At 42.9% G+C, this 22,147-nt stretch overlaps 1 protein-coding gene across 9 annotated transcripts in view; it reads right to left on the reverse strand.

Moving 5' to 3' along the window:
• Positions 1–22,147, reverse strand: part of ZNF236 (zinc finger protein 236) — a 151,760-nt gene that overhangs the window by 72,258 nt on the left and 57,355 nt on the right. For 7 of the 9 annotated variants that reach the window (XR_012427043.1, XM_045378098.3, XM_045378094.3 and 4 more), the window contains 4 exons: positions 21,558–21,761; positions 20,352–20,580; positions 7,413–7,685; positions 3,099–3,302 (listed from right to left, as the gene is read on the reverse strand). Coding sequence is in view for 8 of the 9 variants with exons in the window: in XM_045378098.3 (XP_045234033.2) it covers positions 3,099–3,302; positions 7,413–7,685; positions 20,352–20,580; positions 21,558–21,761 (910 nt within the window). In the remaining variant the exon portion in view is untranslated. The remainder of the gene's footprint in view (positions 1–3,098; positions 3,303–7,412; positions 7,686–20,351; positions 20,581–21,557; positions 21,762–22,147) is intronic. The other 2 variants (XM_074022201.1, XM_074022202.1) reach the window with 1 other exon arrangement.

Here is a 22,147-nt window from a genome sequence, read left to right on the forward strand (position 1 = left end):
CTGTTTTTTCATTTTGTAAGCAACCAAAACTGGCCAAGGATATCAAAGTATTCTAAGCTACCAAGGGCGTTTTGATCCCATTCTATGCTCAAAAACAGTTAAATAGCGTAATAATTATAGTTCCTAGGAAGCTTAGTATAATTCATATATCAAATTATCAGACTTTTTTTTATTTTTAATTTTTTGAGACAGAGTTTCACTCTTGTTCCCCAGGCTGGAGTGCAGTGGTACAATCTTGGCTTACTGCGACCTCTGCTTCCTGGGTTCAAGCCATTCTCCTGCCTCAGCCTCCTGAGTAGCCGGGATTATTGGTGCCTGCCACCATGCCTGGCTAATTTATGTATTGGTAGTAGAGATAGGGTTTTGCCATGTTGGCCAGGCTGGTCTCAAACTCCTGACCTCAAGTGATCGCCCACCTCGGCCTTCCAAAGTACTAGGATCACAGGCGTGAGCCACTGCGCCCAGCCAGACTGGTGTTTTGGAGAAGATGATCTTTTACTATCTTGTCAATTTGTTGTGTATTTTGGAGTTTTCTATTTATTCTACGGTCAGTTCTGCCAAGTATATTATTCTAGAAAAGATTCATTTTTCTATTTCCTTTTCTATTTCTTCTACAGTCAGTTCTGCCAAGCACATTATTCTAGAAAAGACTCATCAAAATTTTCAAATATATTAGCAAAAAGTTGTAGAGTATTTGCAAACAATTGTTACCTCATTTGTATCTGTGCTTACAACTTCTTTCTCATTCCTAATACTATGTTTTCTCACATTTCTTTATTAGTGACAAGTCATCTATTTTTTCTGTTCATTTTTATAAGTTTTGTAAAACTTCAGTTCACTACAGTTTTGTCTTCTATCTCCAATTCCATTATACGTACTAATTCAGGGGTCCCCAAGCCCCAGGCTGCCTGTTAGGAACCGGTCCACGCAGCAGGAGGTGAATAGCAGGTGAGTGAGCTTTACCACCTGAGCTCTGCCTCCTGTCAGATCTGCGGCATGTTAGATTCTCATAGGAGTGCAAACCCTACTGTGAACTGTGCATGTGAGGAATCTAGGCTGCGCGCTCCTTCTGAGAATCTAACGTCTGATGATCTCAGTGGAACAGTTTTACCCGAAACCATTCCCCTCACCTGATCCCCCATCTGTGGAAAATTTGTCTTCTGCAAAACCAATCCCTGATGACAAAAAGGTTGGGAACTGCTGTATTAATTCCTTTCTGCTACTTTCTTTTAATTTTCCTAGTTTTTTAAGTTAAATATTTTACTTATTTTCAATCTGTCTTATTTTCTAATAATACTCAAAAGTCTTAATTTTTCCTAGGACAGCTTTGATCCATCCAATCTGTTTATATAATACTCATATCTGGCCTGTAATCCCAGCACTTTGGGAGGCCGAGGCGGGCGGATCACGAGGTCAGGAGATCGAGACCATCCTGGCTAACACGGTGAAACCCCGTCTCTACTAAAATACAAAAAAAAATTAGCCGGGCGAGGTGGCGGGCGCCTGTACTCCCAGCTACTCGGGAGGCTGAGGCAGGAGAATGGCGTGAACCCGGGAGGCGGGGCTTGCAGTGAGCTGAGATCCGGCCACTGCACTCCAGCCTGGGCAACAGAGCTAGACTCCGTCTCAAAAAAAAAAAAAAAAAAAAAAAAAAAAAAAAATACTCATATCTGTAGTATGTAGTATCTGTTTTGAGTCCTTCTTTTCATGTAATGAAATTTTGGATTGCTATTTTATAAGTTTTTCAGTGAACTGTAATCAAAGATTGTATCCTACACAAAATCAACTTCTGAGAATTTACTGAAATTTTTCTGTATCCTAGAATGTGATCAACTTCTGTTTCATGCATAATTAAAAGTGTGTAATTTAAGGCAAAAGGTTCTATAAAGCTATTAAGTAACCCTTTGGATTTGTGTGCTCAAATCTTCAGTTTTAGGTGTTTATTGAAGTTGACCTGTCTAATTGAGGATCTCTCACTACACTTGAGAATTTGAGTACTTCCTTTCTTTGAATTTTTTTGGTTTATATATTTTGATGTTAAACTCTTAGATTCACACAAGTTTATGGCTGTTGATCATCTTATTGGTGGCCCCCAATTTTTAACAATCTAAAATCTCTCTATACAATAATTTGCAATTATTGTAAATAAAGGTTATGCTTTGGAATAAAGGAATTATATTTTGTTTAATATTAATTTTGCTTATAGATTGAATTATCTTTCCCAGGAAAGTAGTGAAATACAGAAACTGCAAAAAAATGTAAATTTACACATTAATAAGTGCTATGGCCTAAATGTTTGTGGTCCCCCAAAATTCATGTAGTAAGAGGTAGGACCTTTGGGAGGACATAGCCAGAAGGCACCATCTGTGAGGAAGAGAGACCTCACTAGACACTCAATCTGCCAGCACCATGACCTTGGACTTCCCAGCCTCTAGACCTGTGAGAAGTAAACTTCTAGTATTTATAAGCTACACAGTGAGTGGTATTTTTGATTCAGGAGCTCAAACAAATTAAGACAATGAGGTTTCTTAAGTTTTGTTCTAGCACTGACAAACATAATTTTTCTGAAGATTCTAACAAGCAGTGTTTTCTTTCTAGATCATTAACAAAATCATAGTTTGGGTTGATTATAATAACACTGAACCTAAAAAGAAAAGCAGGCAGATTTTTCTTTTCCTTTTTAATTCAAAGATTAAAGTAAACCAAATAATCTGTAACACAGCACAAAGAACCTAAGGATGAAAACAACAACGTGTACTGTGTGTTTCACATAAAAACCACTTGTCATTTTTGATGGTTCCACTGAGGTAGCAATGTTTCTTCAATGAGGACTTACACACTACTGTTTTCACTTACACATTATTTGTCTCTAATCCAAGAAAACAATTTGACCAGTAGTTTGGATACAACTTAGATTTTAATCTTGATTGTAAAACATACTACCCCATAGAGCAAAACAAGGCTTAACACAGACTTCATTAATACTACGCCTAAAAAACTATTTAACTACACAGACCATAATGTGCATACACAGTTCACAAAATACCAAAGAAAATAGTACTCGATAAATTGTAAAGACATCCTACAATCCATCTTACCTAAGTCAGTTATGAGAATTGGTTCCTGCAAAGGAATGTCAGGGACTGGAACGTTCGTCTTGCCAACACGAACCTTTGCAGGTTTACGCTGGTGCCTCATTTTCCTTAATTCCGTATGTTTAAAGTGGGAAGCAATGTGAGTCTTCCTATGGCCCGAGGTTCGAAATTTTTTGTCACAGTGAGGACAAGCAAAAGGTCTAACTCCTAATAAAAATGAAATTACATTTTAGAATTATTTCCAGAAATTACATCTCAACAGCAAATGCCAACATAAAATGTTAGTACTTCCAATACTGATTTGCACCTTCAATTTATTAAGCCATGCTTATAATTTAATGGATATTGTATATTATTTTCCCTTGTTTGCATACAGTGCATATTATAGATATTAAGGCATGTAATGAGAGCATTTTAAGTTAAAAAAGAACATTTCGTATCTTTAGGACAAAGTCTTACATTGTAAAATATGGATAATAGTTCTTAAGGACTTTACAGTATGTAAGGATGCTCTCTCTCTTAAGTCATCATCTGTAAAGTGGCTTAAGGACACCTGCCTCCAGGGCTGCTGCTGAGATTACTTAAGCTAATGTTTAAACAGCACTTAGCAATGTCTCACATTTTGCAAATAAACAGTAAATAGTAGTTGTCACTGATTGTAAATGATGATAATAGTGCTAATATCTTAATGCTCCTCTCACTACTGTGCCCCGTTTCTAAAGAACATCTCCTTGTTTTACAATTTTAGTAGCAAATGAAAATGTAAATTCCAAAGAAACACATACAACAAAATTGAGTAACTTCAGATTTGTCAAATACTCATCCACATTTTCAGCCCAGAGGAGGATCCCTGAGGAAATTTGGGAGATATTGCCAATGAGTACAGGGTTTCTTTGCAGGGTGATAAAAACGTTCCAAAATCAGACAGTGGTGTAGGGTGTACAATTCAGAATTGTACACATTAAAATGGTAAATACTATGATATGTAAATTACATCTCAATAAATATGTCGTTAACAAAATGGAGCTCCATAATGAAAGATTTCACACCTTAACACTGATTAGAAAGCCTCAATACAAACAGGTCCCTGGTCCTCCCCCAGCCCAGCTACAGTCTTCAGGTCTTCCCAGATCAAACGTAGATTACACGTTTGTCCTCAGAAAGGCTCACTCAGTCTAAATCTAAATCTGATCCGGACAGAAGTCTCTTTTCAACCTCTGTAATTCTACCTTCATTTATAAGTGTTGCTTGTTTTTAATGCCTCCCCCAGCAAATCCTTAGCTCCATGGAGATCAAGGTTGCACCTGTTTTCTTTACCTGTAGATACCTCATGCCCAGCCTATAGAAGAGACTCAACAAGTGCTGATGAAAAGACAGAAATGCATCCTCCAAGTAGTCAATTATTGCTCCTCCAGGTGCTGCGACTCAATACCTTCTCAGCACCTGTGTGCAGTACCTATTGGCAGTTCCTGTGTGTGGCACTGCGTTTGGTACCACGTGTGGTACTTGTGTGTGGTACTGTGTTTGGTACTGTATGCACTACTTGTGTGCAGTACTGTGTTTGGTACTGTGGGCAGTGCCTATATACGGTACTGTGTTTGGTACTGTGCATGATGCCTGAGTGCAGTACTGTTTGGTACTGTGTGCAGTACCTGTGTGCAGTACCTGTGGGCAGCACTGGTACCTTTGTGCAGCACTGTGTTTGGTACCTAAGTGCAGTACTGTGTGTGTGGTACTATATGCAGTACTGTGTGTGGTACTGTATGCAGTCCCTGTGGGCAGTACTCGTGTGTAGTACTGTGTTTAGTACTATATGCAGTACCTGTGTGCAGTACTGTGTTTGGTACTCTACGTACTACTTGTGTGCAGTACTGTTTGGTACTGTGTGAGGTGCCTATATGTGGTACTGTGTTTGGTACTGTGCATGATGCCTGTGTGCAGTACTGTTTGGTACTGTATGTGGTACCTGTGTGCAGTACTGTGTTTGGTACTGTGTGCATTACCAGTGGGCAGTACTGTTTGGTACCTGTGTGCAGTACTATGTTTGGTACTGTGTTTGGTACCGAAGTGCAGTACTGTCTGTGGTACTGTGTGCAGTGCCTGTGGGCAGTACCTGTCTGCAGCACTATGTTGGGTATTGTGTGTAGTACCTGTGGGCAGTACTATTTGGTACCTGTGTGCAGTACTGTGTTTGGTGCCTAAGTGCAGTACTGTGTATGTGGTACTGTGTGCGTACTGTGCATGACACTGTATACAGTATCTGTGGGCAGTAAGTACTTGTGTATACTATGTTTAGTACTGTGTTGGGTACTGTATGCAGTACTGTGTTTGGTACTATGTGCGGTGCCTGTGCACATTACCTGTGCATGGTAGTGTTTAGTACTGTATTGGTTACTGTGTGCAGTACTGTGCTTGGTACTACGTGCAGTAGCTGTGTGCAGTACCTATGCACAGTACTGTGTGGTCCCTGTGGCCAGTACCTGTGTGGGTGCAGCACTGCAGGCCATACCTGTGTGCAGTACCTGTGTGCTGTACTGTGTTTGGTACCTGTGTTTGGTACTGTGTGTGGTCCCTGTGGGCAGTGCCTATGTGAGTGCAGCTCTGCAGGCTGTACCTGTGTGCAGTACTCTGGTTTCGTACTGTGTGCAGTACTCTGTTTGGTACTGCACATGATGCCTGTGAGCAGTACTGTTTGGTACTGTGTGCGGTACTTGTGTGCAGTACTGTGTTTGGACTATGCTTGGTACCTGTGTGCAGTACCTGTGTTTGGCACCATGTGTGATCTCTGTGGGCAGTGCCTGTGTGGGTACAGCACTGCAGGCTGTACTTGTGTGTGGTACTGTGGTAGCTGTGTGCGATACCTGTATTTAGTATTGTGTTTGGTACGTGTGTGCAGTACTGTGTTTGGTACTGTGTTTGACACTGAGTTTAGTACCTGTGTGCAGTACCTGTATTTGGTACTGTGTGTGGTCCCTGTGGGCAATGCCTGTGTGTGTGCAGCATGGCAGGCTGTACTTGTGTGCGGTACTGTGTTTGGTACTTGTGTGCAGTACCTGTATTTAGTACTGTGTTTGGTACTGTGTTTGATACTGAGTTTAGTACCTGTGTGCAGAACCTGTGTTTGGTACCGTGTGTAGTCCCCGTGGGCAATGCCTGTGTGTGTGCAGCACTGCAGGCTGTACTTGTGTGTGGTACTGTGTTTGGTACTTGTGTGCAGTACCTGTATTTAGTACTGTGTTTGGTACTGTGTTTGATACTGAGTTTAGTACCTGTGTGCAGAACCTGTGTTTGGTACTGTGTGTGGTCCCCGTGGGCAATGCCTGTGTGTGTGCAGCACTGCAGGCTGTACTTGTGTGTGGTACTGTGTTTGGTACCTGTGTGCAGTACCTGTATTTAGTACTGTGTTTGGTACTGTGTTTGATACTGAGTTTAGTACCTGTTTGCAGAACCTGTGTTTGGTACCGTGTGTGGTCCCCGTGGGCAATGCCTGTGTGGGTGCAGCACTGCAGGCTGTATTTGTGTGTGGTACTGTGTTTGGTACCTGTGTGTGGTACCTGTATTTAGTACTGTGTTTGGTACTGTGCTTGGTACTGAGTTTAGTACCTGTGTGCAGTACCTGTGTTTGGTACTGTGTGCAGTCCCTGTGGCCAGGGCCCATGTCGTTGCAGCATGTGGGCCATAGTTGCGTGTGGTACTGTGTCTGGTACCTGCCTTTGGTACTTGTGTGCAGTCTCTGTGGGCAGTACCAGTGTGGGTACAGCACTATGGGCCATACCTCTGTGCGATACTGTGTGCAGTCCTTGAGGACAGTGAGCGGTACCTGTGCAAAGTGCTGTGTTAGGTACTATGTGCAGTACCTGTGTTTGGAACTTCTGGGCAGTGCCTGTGAGGGGCAGCACTGTGGGCCATACCTGTGAGCAGTACTGTGTTCAGTACTATGTGCAGTACTGTGTGCAGTCCCTGTGGGCAATACTTATGTGCAGTACCTGTACACAGTGCTGTGTTGGGTACTGTGTGCAGTACTGCACAGTTCCTGTGGGCAGTACTTGTGTGCAGTACCTGTGCACAGTGCTGTGTGGGGTACTGTGTGTGGTATCTGTGTTTGGTACCTGTGGGCAGTACCTATGTGGGTGCAGCACTGCGGCCCACACCTATGCGCAGTAATGTGTGTGATACTTTGTGCAATCCCTGCGGGCAGTACTTGTGTGTAGTACCTATGCGCCTACTGTGTGCCATACCTGTGTTTGGTACATGTGCGCAGTACCGTGTGCCGCCCCAGTGGCCAGTGCCCATGTGGGCCCAGCCCTGAGGCCGTACCTGTGTGCAGGCGGATGTGCACCTTGAGGCTGCCCGAGGTGGAGAAGCTCTTCATGCAGTACTGGCACTTGAACGCCTTGATGCCGGTGTGCGTCTTGATGTGGGCTGTCAGCGTGCTCTTCACCGCGAAGGCGCGGAAGCACTGCGGGCACTTGAAGGGCTTCTCGTGGGTGTGGATGCGGATGTGGCGCACCAGGTCGCTGGGCTTGCGGAACTCCTTGGCGCAGTAGGGACACACGTGCCAGCGCACGCCGTTCTCCTCGCGGATGGAGCCTGCGAAGGGAGAGGACACGTCCCGCTCGGCCTGGACGCCCCGCCCAGTGTCGGGTCCAGGGCCCCCTGCGGTCCCTATGGAAAGCTGCACGCACGATCAGTTATGGGAAAGCTTGGAATTCCCAGGATCACTGACATTATCGAGAGCTATGAGTTAATCTCGCTGAAACCCCTAACAGTCGGGGAAAACACAATTCACAGTGTCTGAGAAAGAGCGCCCGCTGAGAAGGTGATCGATTCTGTAGGTCCAGCAGCACCAGGACACAGTCGGCTCCCTCTCAATGAGAATGAAAGTAGATGGGATCGAATGACCCCATGCTTAACGCAGGGAACGGGAAGAGAAGGAATGACGCTGGAATAAGTATTTATTGGGCCTACTGGATATCACCAATAAAAAATAATAGAAATGCAAATATTAAGAAATGGTAAATTCATATGCTATAAAAGGAAATTTGTAAATAGTTAAGACAAATAGTATGTATCAATTAATGATGAAATGTAAGTGGATCTGTCTCATTCAATTTTCAATCAAGTTTAAAACTATTTCTAATAGAAAAAGAATCACAAATTGATGGAAATATAGTTAAGTATACCTGTCCCTCTGTTTTCAGCAGGAAACAGTGCCAAGACCCCAGTGGATGCCTGAAAGCCCAGATAGTAGGGAACCCTATGTACACTACGTCTTTCCATCTGAGAACCAAGCCAGCTACTGAGTGGCAAATGCAGCAGCATGAGTGCGTGGGACAAAGGGATGACCTGTGTCTCCCTCACCCCTCTCGGGACGGAGCAGGACAGTGGACGGGGAAATGGTAAGCAATTTACAGCTTATGAACTGTTTATTTCTGGAATTTTCTGTTTAATATTTTTGAGAATTTGGTTGAATGCAGGTAACTAAAACTTAGAATCACTTTATTTTTAAAAATTTTGATGAGATTTATTCATCTGAAATTAAGGTAGCATCTACAGTGACTATACAGATAACTCACATAAAGAATCCACATGAAATCAGAAAGATTTTGGCCATTTTAATAAAATGAACATTTTAGGTAAAGTTTATTTAACTGTGTCTGTACCAACACAGTTTTCTTAGGGAAAAAGAAAACCTGTTTCCTTCTCTCTTATCACGAAATATAAGGAATTCTCCATATATGCAAGTAAATCTGTAAAGACAGAAAACGTACTTTCTTGAATACAATATTCTTTGCAAGAATAATTCACATAAAAAAGAAAGGTGGGCTGGGTGCAGTGGCTCACGGCCATAATCCCAACACTCCGGGAGGCTAAGGCAGACAGATAGCTTGAGCTCAGTAGTTTGAGATCAGCATGGGCAACATGGCAAAATTCTGTCTCTACAGAAACATTTTAAAACAATTAGCTGGGTGTGGTGGTGCATGCCTGTGGTCCCACATACTCAGGAGGCTGAGGTGGAAGGATGACTTGAGCCCAGGACGCAGGAGTTGCGGTGGGCTATGATTGTACCACTGCACTCCAGCCTGGGTGACAGAGCCAGACCCTGTCTCAAAGAGAAAAAAGGAAAGAAAGAAAGGTAGAAAAAAAGAATGAAAAATAATACATTTTTTAAACACAGTGACAGAATGTAAATAAAAACAAACAAAGGCACAGACACAAATCACGGGGGTAAATATGGACAAGGAAATAAGAGAACTGGTTTTAAAAGGTGAGACATTTGTGGTGATAGTGCATAAAGATATCTAAAATTTAAGACTGCTTAAAATTAATAGGTAAAAATTAATTCAGAAATATGCATAATTACCTAAAGGTCTTATCATGACAAATCAAAAATGCAAGGTATAAAAGGGTATGAGAGACTATATCTACTAGTGAAAATTAGGACACCATTCCCCAGAAATCAGATTTTTTTCCAAACCAAAATGAAACTATAGCTCAAGTTACGCAGAATGACATAATCTAAATCTGCTACGAGGTTCTAATATCTGGGAATAGACTAGAACAGAGACTACGAACTGGAAGTCCTGAAGCTGTCTCCAAATCTGGCCTGCATATGTTTTGTTTCACCCACACAATGTTAAAAAAGAAAATGGAATCCAGATCCCCAACTCTGACAAATGGAAAGATCCGGAAAGCTAGATCTGCAATCCCACATGGCAAGCTTTCCTGGAGTTGGGCAGTAGCTTTCCTCTTCAAATAGTAAGGCCAGGTGCGTGGCTCACGCCTGTAATCCCAGCACTTTGGGAGGCCGAGATGGGTGGATCACCTTAAGTCGGGAGTTTGAAACCAGCCTGACCAACATGAAGAAACCCCGTCTCTACTAAAAATACAAAATTTGCTGGGCATGGTGGCACATGCCTCTAATCCCGGCTACTCGGGAGGCTGAGGCAGGAGAATCACTTGAATCCGGGAGGCAGAGGTTATGGTGAGCCAAGATTGTACCATTGCACTCCAGCCTGGGCAACAAGAGCAAAACTCCGTCTCAATAAGTATACATATAAAAGATTAAATCAAAGATTTAGTTTAAAACATTAAATTATGACCAAGCACAGTGGCTCATGACTGTAATACCAGCACTTTGGGAGGCCAAGGCAGGAGGACTGCTCCAGGCCAGGAGTTCAAGACCAGTCTGGGCAATATAGCAAGACTCTGTCTCTACAAAAATAAAAATAACAAAATTAGCCAGGTGTGGTGGTGCATACCTATAGTCCTAACTACTCGGGAGGCTGAGGCAGGAGGATCGCTTCAGCCTGGGAGGTCGAGGATGCAGTGAGCTATGATCGTGACACTGCACTGCAGTCTGGGCAACAAAGTGAGACCCTGTCTCAAAAAAAAAAAAAAACCTATTAAATTATAAAAGTCAGATATAAGAGAAGTGATCCATAATGTCCGTGAAGTCTAAATATCACCCAAGCCCAAAGTCATTAAACATTGACAAACTTAGCTATACATATATATAAATTTCTCCCCAGTTAAAAAAGTTTTTCAGCTCAAAAAGGTAAACAAATTAGAAACAAAAGTACAACTGACCCTTGAACAACTCGGAGGTTAGGGGCACTGACCCCCGATGCAGTTTAAAATCTGCCTATAGGATACCCCAAAAACTTAACTATCAATAGCCTCCTGTTGACCAGAAGACTTGCCAGTAACATCAACAGTTTACCCATATTTTGTATCTTATATATATTATATACTGTAATCTTACAATCAAGCTAGAGAAAAAATGTTATTCAGAAAAGCATAAAGAAGAGAAAATACATCTCCGATTCATTAAGTGGAAGTGGTTTTCCTCTCTGTCTACATGTTGAGTGGGCTGAGGAAGTGGGGGGTCTTGTTCTCTCGGGGTGGTAGAGGCGGAATAAAACCTGCATAAGTGGACCTTTGAGTTCAAATTTGTGTTGTCTAGGAGTAAACTGTATCTCACAAATATAGGTCACAAAATACTATCATCTTTAATACCTATGGACAAAAGAAGTCAAGAGTTAGTCTTATAGGAAAATACAGGTACTCTTTAACATGAAAAGCTCTCAACCTTACTCCCTGTAAGAAAAATGCAAATTCAACATACAGCAAGATACCATTTTCTAACCTATCAGATGAGTAGAAAAAGTCCCCAAATTTTGATAATTTCTTGAAAAGGCTGTGGGGAAACAGGTGCTCCAACAATTGCTCCTAGAAGGTAAATCTACATGACTACGTGAAAGTTAACTGTTTATCAAAACTTACTCCTTTTCACCAAAAGGAAAGTGTAACTGTTTACAAAATCCTTTTCATTTGTTATCAAGTACATTACTGATACCAATGATAAAATTTCAACAAGGTCGGTACGGTGGACAATAGTTCTGGTCCATTTTAAGTTCCTGATATTGATGATTTTACTATGATTATGTACAAGGATGTCCTCGATTTTAGGAAATAGACACTAAAGTATCTACAGTTAAAAGGGCATTATATCTACAAGTCACTCTTAGTAAATTCAGGAAAAATAGAGGTAAACAGCAAAAACAAATGTAGTAAAATGTTAACATTTGGGGGAATATGGATGAAGGGTATATGGGAATTCCTTGTATTGTTTTGAAACATTTCCGCTGAGACTGAAATTATTCTAAAACTGAAATGTCCTTACAGATAAACGTACATGTGTGAAATGATGCAGCTACACTCATGGCCACTGCAGCATCATTCATGTTAGCAAATGGCTGCAAATTGGTTAAATTACGATACATTCACAAAATGAAACACTATTCAAGTATTTTGAAAAATAAGATATCAAGTGAAAAAAAGTAACCTGAAAAATATAATCACATTATATTATACTTCTAGAAGGAAGCCACTCGTCCTCCTAGAAAACAATCACACAGATGCCTGTGCTTGTTTAAAAGACACACAAGACAGCAGTGGTGAGCTTCCTGGGGGAGGGGGGCAGAAGGCCCCTCACAGGAGTTCTGTGTACGCAACTGTGTCTTTTGAATTGTGTGGCATGAGCATGTTTCACCTGTTTAAAAATAATTTTAAAACACATATATTCATTAAGCACCTATTATTGGTCAGGTACCACCATGCTATCCACTTTACATGGATCCTGCCATTTGTTTCTCTTTCATTTATTCTATCCTTAGTCCCACCTTACAGATGCGAAGCTGACAGCTTCAAAGTTAACTGACTTGCCCAGGGCCAGATGGCCAGTGAAGTCCATGCGATCCTAGCACCTAAGTGCAGTTTTCACAAGGAGGCCTGTCTTCCCAGTGCTACTTCAAGCACAGCATGACAAGTGCCAAGTGCCATGCCAGGCATCAAAAAGTATCTGCCCTGGAACGGACTGTGGTCTAGGGGAGAAGCGGGCAGGGCAGTGTAACCAACCGTGTATGGCAGAGCATCAGAGGTGCCAAGACAGATGTGTGCATGGACGCACACCAGGAATGCAAAGACAATGCTGATTACTTCCGCAGGAGAAGGCTCAGAAACTTCTGCAGAAATAAGGTGGCCCTGTGGGTGAGCTTCGAAGGCAGATAGTTGCCAAGAAGGACACAGCCTGAGGTACATTTATCAGATAAAAGCAGTAGCAAAAGCCAGGTGTGAAGGTGAGTCCCAGAAACTTCTAGTTCAATATGGCTGGGGTAAAGGATGTCTGGTGGGACTAGCAAGAGTCAGAAGTGCAGGCAGGGCTAAATTACAGAAAGCCTTCCATGCTGCAGAAAGTTTCTTGGCAGGAGAGAAAAAAAGCCTAGACGTGTTCTCTTCAGTCTTCAGTTAGCTCCCATGCAAGAGAGGGTGCCACGGGCCATCCAGTCAGCTTCATCTCCAGCATTAACTGGGCCATCAGGAGGACGAGGATGACCAAAGAGGAAGGCCACTGGCCAGACACGGGTAGGGTAGGCAGGCAGGGGCAATGTAGTAACCAGAAAGACATCTGTGGGTTCTTCTGTGGGATCAGAGAGCACCTACTGTAATCAGAACATTCCAAGTAGAGCACCTGGGACGGATGTGCCTGCTCTTTTGGGGCAAAATCCAAATGCTGGTTCCAACAAAGGATCCTGGCCTGCTGGGAGCATCGAAAGATCCCCCAGATGCCTGACAGGTACATACAGAAGGTCTAGCCCAGAAGACAGTCATGGTGACACAAAGTCTTTCTGCTTTCAAGGACCAGAACATCAAATATTCAGAAGTAACTACTATCTAACAACTAATTAGAGAGGGACTCGTATCTCAGTGTCACACACAAATGCAGACTCCCCAGCCAGAGAAGACCTTTACGTGAAATACAACAGCCCGAGTCACCTTCTTGACTTTTGTTACAGAATATCTCACTGCACAGCCTAAGTGTGTGTGTGTGTGTTTTGAGACGGAGTCTCGCTGTCGCCCAGGCTGGAGTGCACAATCTCAGCTCACTGCAAGCTCCGCCTCCCGGGTTCACGCCATTCTCCTGCCTCAGCCTCCCAAGTAGCTGGGACTACAGGCGCCCGCCACCGCGCCTGGCTAGTTTTTTTGTATTTTTAGTAGAGATGGGGTTTCACCATATTAGCCAGGATGGTCTCAATCTCCTGACCTTGTAATCTGCCTGCCTCAGCCTCCCAAAGTGCTGGGATTACAGGTGTGAGCCACCGCACCTAGCATTTGTTTGTTTTTTATGTTTTTGTTTGTTTGTTTTAAAAAAAACACCCTCTCAGTAGCAGACCTACTAGAACACTGGGAACACTTCATTCAAACCTGGTGGAACCACAGCAGCAAATCTTACCAAATAATCAGTATACAAATCAGAAGTGACAGGTCAGTGCTGGGTCTCGGGGCTTCACACAAAAGCCTCTGACATGGTTTGGCTCTGTGTCCCCACCCAAATCTCACCTTGAATGCTAATAATCCCCACATGTCATGGGAGGGTCCTGGTGGGAGGTAACTGAATCATGGGGGTGGGTTTCTCCTATGCTGTTCTCTTGACAGTGAGTAAGTCTGATGGGGTCTGATGGTTTTATAAACGGTAGTTACCCTACACATGCCTCTCCTGTAGCCGTGTAAGATGTGACCGCCATGATTGTGAGGCCTCCCCAGCCATGTGGAACTATGAGTCAATTAAACCTCTTTCCTTTATAGATTACCCAGTCTCTGGTGGTCTTTATTACAAGCATGAGAACAGACTAACACAGCCTCTTACATAAACCTGGTCCTCAACTAATGACAGATTTATAGATATGCTGCTAGGACTGGGCCAACAGAAGCATGCAACTGGATATCTGAAACTGTAAATCAAGGAACGGATCCTGCTGATGAAATGGAGCTAGTAGAATCTTTTTATTTATTTATTTATTTCTGTATTTAGACATGGAGTCTCACTCTGTCACCCAGGCTGGAGTGCAGTGGTATGATCGCAGCTCACTGCAACCTCTGCCTCCTAGGTTCAAGCCATTCTCCTTCCTCAGCCTCCTGAGTAGGTGGGACTACAGGTGCGCACCATCACACCCAGCTAATTTTTGTATTTTTAGTAGAGGCAGGTTTCACCATGTTGGCCAGGCTGGTCTCGAACTCCTGACCTCAGGAGATCCATCCACCTTGGCCTCCCAAAGTGCAGGGATTACAGGTGTGAGCCACCATGCCTGGCCAGTAGAATCTTTTTAACAAATACTACAGTCTGCTGGGTTTTTCAGCACTGACCAGGAAGATGATGTTGATTTTCTGGCCAGGTTTTCTTGGCTGGTCACAGGAAAGAGACAGTCACTGATAGTTAGCTGGACTACATGAATTAAGAATGGGAATATCAAGATGCTCAAGAGGCACTAGGAGCTGCTGAAACAAGGGTGGCACCGATGCTGAGGTGACCAGCTCTTGACAACAGGACCTCCTCTAAGATACTGGCTTTTGCTGTGATTATGTTCAGATTTTGAAACATCTTAGAGTGCTCTCAGATCAGTAGAAGGCTGGCACAGCAGCAATCATGTTAGTTGTCACAAAGGAACTTATGATGAAGACCATATCTTTGAAAATGAGAGTAACGATGAAGCCATGTTTGTCAACGATAAAAAAACAACAGAAGTTACTGTTGGACCAGCCAGCTCAAGCTTCACCAGTTACTGCTGGCTCCTGCGCAGTTTATATTTCGACACCGCAGCACTGGCAGGCTACACGGTTTATAGATGCTGCAGGAGCAGCAAGCTTGCTATAGAAATTGGCAGAAGCTCCTCCAAGATCGCATGGTGCCTCCTTCTCAGGTGCTGGTTCAATGGCTAGTGCTATGCAAATATGACACAGCTGTTGGTAATACCAGGAGTAAACTCTTATCAGCATAGATCTGTGACATGAGTTTTTCGGAACTTGTCAGACAGGAAAGTTCCTCACAGCTGAACCTCAACACATTCCGTGGGTATTAATTGCTTTCTTAGATCACAGGGGGTCTGCAACACTGTAGTGCAAAAGCATGCAGCAGAACTGCTTAGCAGTTCTTCAGATTTGTCAGATCTCTCAAGAAACAATGAATCCTTTCATTGAGGATATTCTGAATAGAACAGAAGACTTATCAGGGCTTTCTCCACTGAGAAGCGTTAGCAGTCCTTACTGAAGAACAATCAACTATTTGTTTATGAGACAGCTGGAGTACCAATTATGGACAGCAAACACCCATCAAAAAGGAAGCAAACATTAACTGAGGAATCCGTGGACTCCACTGATGGACAAATTTAAACTTCTGTTAGGAACACTGATGCTGACAGCAGAGGAAGAAAGGGCAACATCTATAACAGACTGCCTCAACCATGCTGCTGGACTTGCCAGAGCAGCAAGCAGCCTGGGGAATGGCATGGCTGTTCCGAGGCTCTAAGCTGTTTACAGATACTCTCATCGGCCCTCAGCTGTGCCTCACAGAAGGATATGCTCAGAAGCAGAGTTCCCATGCTCCTCCTCATTGCATGATTACTTGCCTGGAGGAGGAAGTCCTTCTATTCCTCTTGTCTGCTCAGACACGTGCTCAAAGACTACGAAGGAAGAGACCCCCAGCAACTCATTCCTTTTATCAAGCAGATTACAGCCAAGCCTAAGACACAGGTATCCCCATTTTATGACAGATGCTCATGCCTCTGCTCATGCAGTTGTTGAAGAATTGCTCTGACCAGCAGAAGAAAACCACCAGTCTGCTGCTGAGAAAGGCAGATGCTGCGGAGGAGTTACTTTGCCTCCCTTCTGTCAGTCACAGGCAGTGGAATGAGTGAAGGTACAGAGAACAGAGAATGAGTGCTGGTTACTTTCTCACAGGAGCAGCTGAATATCCAGATCCAAGTGCACAGAAATAGGTTTTGTCCTTCAAAGTTGAGAACCTCAGGGAGGTTCAGAGGGACTATGGAATTTCTTGCTCCTGTTTATAAGTGCATTGCCCCCATGTGGTTCCCAGAACCTTGAAAACAAATCTCTGTCCTGGCAGGTGCACAAACAGTGCTGGCTGATGTGGTTACACAGCGACACTGAGAACAGTGCATCTCAGATGCAGCCCAGGATGCACTGAGCATCTTCACCAAGGAAACCTGCCCTCCTCACATGCTGCCCTAGAAATGATTTAGGACTTTTATCAAGTGCTTCAGCAGCCTGAAGCTAAAGCTTTACAAGAATTATTTAAAGTACTCTTCCAGGGAGGAAACCCTAAGGACTGCATCTCCTTGGGTCTACTTCACAATGAGAATTCCAGTTAATAATTTAGGGGGAAAAAAACCATTTTTGTGTGCCATTCACACTAGCATTTTTAACACTGCTTTGGGCTTACTGCAGTACACTTACTGAGGATTTTCTGATATGAGGTCTGTTGCACTCATGGATGCAGACCCCACAGAGAAGGAGAAGGGCTACCTGCACTTAACTTTTACGCAATTATAAAAATCAAATTTATCTGAGCTGTAAGCACTTGGCAGACCACAAACCACAAAAGAAGAACGTGGGAGAAGGTTTGTTACAGGGAATTTTAAAAAGCACATTTGCAGAGATAATGATTTTAAAAAGCAGATGAGTCTAAGAGCCACACCATCCTGGAGCCCGTGGACTGAAACAGGACAGCAGGACGCCAGTCAATTACAGACCAGTACAGTATACCGAAGTTCACAGCGATGACCCCAGGTCATCAAGAAGTGGCTAAGTTCACAAGATCACACTCTGATCTAAGAAGGTAAAGTATGCAACGACTTTTAGAAAAGTTTCCATACACAATAGTTTCACTATACCATACCATTTTCATCCTTAAAGGAATCAATCATCAGCTTTCCAGAATACCATTCACCATGATTTCTAGATAGCCAGTATTTCACCACAATAAATGTCTTTTTTTTTTTTTTTTTTTGAGACAGAGTCTCACACTGTTGCCAGGGCTAGAGTCCAATGGCATGATCTCGGCTCACTGCAAACTCCGCCTCCCGGGTTCAAGCGATTATCCTGCCTCAGCCTTCCGAGTAGCTGAGATTATAGGTGCCTGCTACCACACCCAGCTAATTTTTTGTATTTTTAATAGAGATGGGGTTTCACTATGTTGGCCAGGTTGGTCTCGAACTCCTGACCTCGTGATCCACCTGCCTTGGCCTCCCAAAGTGCTGGTATTACAGGCATGAGCCACTGCACCCGGTCATAAATTTCAAACTTTACTAAAAATTTACAATGATTTATGTGTCACAAGTTGTATGACAACTATAAAAGCATTGTTAAATTTTTACTATAACTTCTTCAAACAAAGCAAATCCCGCCAAAAACATTCAATCTGATAAAAGTGAATAAATCAAAAGCAACAATTTTACATGGTGGAGTATGCGTAACTTAGGAACATAATGAAGGTTAGTTATAAGCAATTAATGCTATGACTTATGAGACAAGAGTAGTTTTCCTCATGGTCTTTCTAAGGTATCAAATGATATTCCATCCTTGGAGAGGCATTTTCAGATATAATCACTATGTTAAAAGTGCACTGGTCATTGAAAAGTTTTAATTAAAAGGAACATCTTTAAATAGAAACATGTTCCCAGGCTAAGAGTGGTAGCTCATGCCTGTAATCCCAGCATTTTGGGAGGCTGGGGCAAGAGGATCACTTGAGGCCAGGAGTTTAAGACCAGCCTGAGCAACATAGCAAGACCTCAGCTCTGCAAAAAAAAAGTTTTTCACTAGCCATATGTGGTGGCACATGCCTGCAGTCCCAGCTACTCAGGAGGTTGAGGCAGGAGGATTACTTGAGCCCAGGAGTTCAAGGCTACAGTGAGCTATAATCGCACCACTGTACTCTAGCCTGGACAACAGAGCAAGACCCAGTCTCAAAAAAAAAAAAAAAAAAAAGTCCCCATGGTTTTCTCATAACCATATTAGAGAGGTCACTTAACAAAAACAAAAACAGAAACAAAATAAAACAAAAAAAAGCACTGGCTCCAACTTGTACTAGGGATCCCATGAATGTAATGGGTAATTATTAGAACTGCATGCACTTGCTCAGTATTCTACATGTGTATTTTATTGATTCAAATAGTCCAGAAATTACCTAATCGTTATCAACTCTGTAAACACAGCACTCCAAACTAGAACACCGTACAGGAAGGTTTCCTGCAATTCCATGTGGAATTCCTCGGCTAGCGCTTGGTGCAGGGAGAAAGCTGCTTCCAGCACATGCGGGTGAAGGTCTGGAAGGAGCAGCACAGGGTGGCGCTCACCTTCTCGGTCTAAGGATCATGGCTATGTGGTACTTTCAGGAAGGAGAAGGTCTGACATGGCTCCTCACTCAGTGGCTTGCTGCCCAGGTGAAAGCATCTAATTTAGCACAATAAGTAGAGACAGTGGCCCATGGGGATCAGGCGGGCACTCGCACACAGGTAATAAATCTGCATCAGATGATCAGGAACACATAACACAACTGTAACCTGGAAGGCTACCACACAGCTAATCAAAATACATGGAAATGGCCCCTGTTTCCCTTTCTTGCCCTGCTAGATACCAGGAAACTGCATGGGAGAAACTGCTTAGATTCCAGCATCCTGCCTTTCACCTGGGGAGAAGAAGGCCAGATCAAGGGGAAGAAGAGCAGGACTTGTGTTGTTTGAGAAACAAGAACTTCACAATCATGTTATAAATGAGAAAATGTATTCTAGGAAAGAAGTGTTAACAGAAATGGCAATGTTATTCCATGCTTTGTTGCAAGAATGCACTTGTTCCCCAAGACACCTGGGAAAGGTTTTTACAGGAACAGTTTTGCCAAAAAGACAAGAATCTATCTTTTTCAAGAAAGATGTAGTAAATTCCTGCTCCTGCAGAAAGAGCCATATTGAGCACTGTGGAGTGTTCAGAAATGAAAAGGCTGTATTCCCAGCCAGAAAGAGCTTATTACCTAGAAGGGACATTAGACTGCATCTGTGCACAATTAACATGAGAAAATGCAGGAATCCTAAACACTCTAAGTGCTGTGGGAGATAGGACAAGGAAAAGCACCTCTCAGAGTCCGTCCATGAGGAGGAGCACTGAAGATGCTTGAATGACGGAGCACTAAAGATGCCTGAATGATGGCCAAGATTTGACAGAGACCAGAGGGAGAGGGAAAAGGAAGGCATCCTTGCTGCAGAAAGCTGCAGAAAGCATGATGTGCAGAAACACAGGGACGCCTAGAAACAGTAGGAATCCAGTTTCAGTATGATGTATAGTAAGTTTGTGCCTAGAAGCACAGAGGGAGGAAGGATTGGAAATGCAGGCTGGACAGGTAATAGGATACTCAGGAGCCAAGAAATGGATCTTGGAGTGGAACGGGAAAGGGTGAGGTGTGGAGGAGGGAGCTGTGCTGCAGGGGTCCTTTGAAGAAGAAGAGGAAAGGACTAGAAATAAAAAACTAGGAACATGTTTCTAGAATCACATGACTGGATGCCAGAAGCACCAAGGGCGAGAATAACTGAAGCAAAGCCGTGGATCTCAGTGGAGAGGAGGCACCTAAGCAGAGCAGAGACAGAACAGTCAGAGACAACAAGCTTTCGAGCCCCGGCGACGAGTCAGGACAAACTGAATATAGGAAAGCAGCTAGGTTAAGGAGAAGAGATAAATTTAAGAAATGTTATGGCTGTTATTTTTATTTTTAAATACCAACCAACTACAGCTAGCTACAAAACATTCAACAAACATATCCTATCACCATCAGAGGAAAAAAGAAGGGCATATTTCTTAAAAACCAGAAATATGCTATCCCAATGTCTAAACTTTAAAGTTTAGCAAAATTACCAGGTAGAAATGGTGATTTCTTCTTTATCATTTTTTTTTCTTTTTTATCCAGTTTCTCCGGGCTTTCCTGTTCTTTTTCTTGCTCTGCGTCTGTAGGGTCCGTCTGCTCATTTGAAACGCTGGAAACATCTGGGTTTTGAACCTGTGGTGCAGAGGTCTTGGCATGGCTGGAGTCATTAGGATGTGCTGCAACTGGAATTGAAGACAGCCCACTGTTTTCTAAGGCTTGCTAAGACAGAACAAAACTAAAAGGTTAGAAGATAACGATGGCCCAAATCTGCCTACCAAAATCAATCACAAAGCTTTACCTATAGAATTCTAATTCCACTCCAAGAAACAAGAATCTACAATTCCAAGTAATCACTTAGCAGTGAGGCTTCCAACCCTTTGAGGCTGTAACATCTTTTCTGATATATGACATTCTGCCCCCACCCAAAGTAATATAAGCATTTATATTTCTAATTAAAATTTATTTGACTTTCAGGAATCTTACCTCACACAACTTTGGTTGTCTCTAAATAAATTTGGGAATCCCTATCTGAAGGCTTTTGAGTTACACTGGGCTTAACTTTAAGGTATCGGCTATAGAACGACACCCTGAGATTCCTCATACCCCTGGCCAGCTCTTCCCCATGAAGGTATAGGAGGAAGGTTAAACAAGTAACAGAGAGACAGGAGGAGAAGGCAGGCCCCCTCTTTTTAGAAGCGAAGAGCTAGTGTGAAGTAGCGGTGGACTAAAAGGCTGGGGGCTCTGTGCTCCTGCCCCACCCCTCTCCCACATGTGTAGGTGCTGCCCACACACCTGAGAGAAGGCCAGGCAGTATGAACGCTCTCAGAATTGTCGACACCCATGACTGTCTCCAAATTATAAACCAGAACCTCAAGAAAGAACAAAATACTTTTTCCACCTCTGTCAACATAAATAGATACAACTTCTGAAAAGGCTGTTCTTTTCAAGTAAGTTCATTTACAGAAAAAAAAATAAGAGTTTATGATTTTTTTAATGTATAGATGAATAAATCATTTGAATGTTGTGCCGTCCATAAGCAATTAAGTAGGCATATTAATTTCTTTCAGTTCAGGCACATTTTTCATGAGGATACCCTGACTCTGACAAGTCCTACAGATTTATTTCTCAATTATCATCCCTGGTTTCTGACCCAGCACGAGCGCGTAAGCCTCACACCGCAGGGAAGCATGCTTCACCTGTAAAATGTCCTGGTTGATGCCCACTGTGATGCTCAGCTGCTGCCCAGGCTGCGGGGACTGCCCTGACTCCACCGGCCCCGGCTCTGAGAGCTCCAGGAGCTGCTGGATGACGTCGCTCACTGCCTGGGAGCTTGGCTGGCTTGAGGCTGACGTGGCTTGGGCTTCTGTCTGTTGAAGAGGTAACGTCTGAAAGAGTGTGGCCTGAAACACAGAAACATTTTCATTAAAAATACAATTTTGCTCTTCAATTTAAAAAGGAAAATTAAAAAAAAAAAAAAAAAGGCAATACCCTCCTTAAGGGTGTTAAAATCTAAAAGTATCCTAACACATAAATTTTAAATATCATGTCTCACTGATTCTTGTGTTTGGCACGATATTGGCTCTTAACATACACAATAAATTGTTCTAATGCAATTTCAAGTGGGCAGTAGAGACTCAAGATGGCAGATTGAGCGCACGAACCCTCACCTTCCTGTTAGCTCATAAAATTGAAGTGAAGGAATTTTAAAAATATCAAGTCATACAAATTTAAAAAGTAGGAAAGAAACCACTGCAGTCAAAATAATTCAACACATTTGTGAAAAATT

The sequence above is a fragment of the Macaca fascicularis genome, chromosome 18 (assembly GCF_037993035.2).
Source record: "Macaca fascicularis isolate 582-1 chromosome 18, T2T-MFA8v1.1".
NCBI lineage: Eukaryota > Metazoa > Chordata > Mammalia > Primates > Cercopithecidae > Macaca > Macaca fascicularis.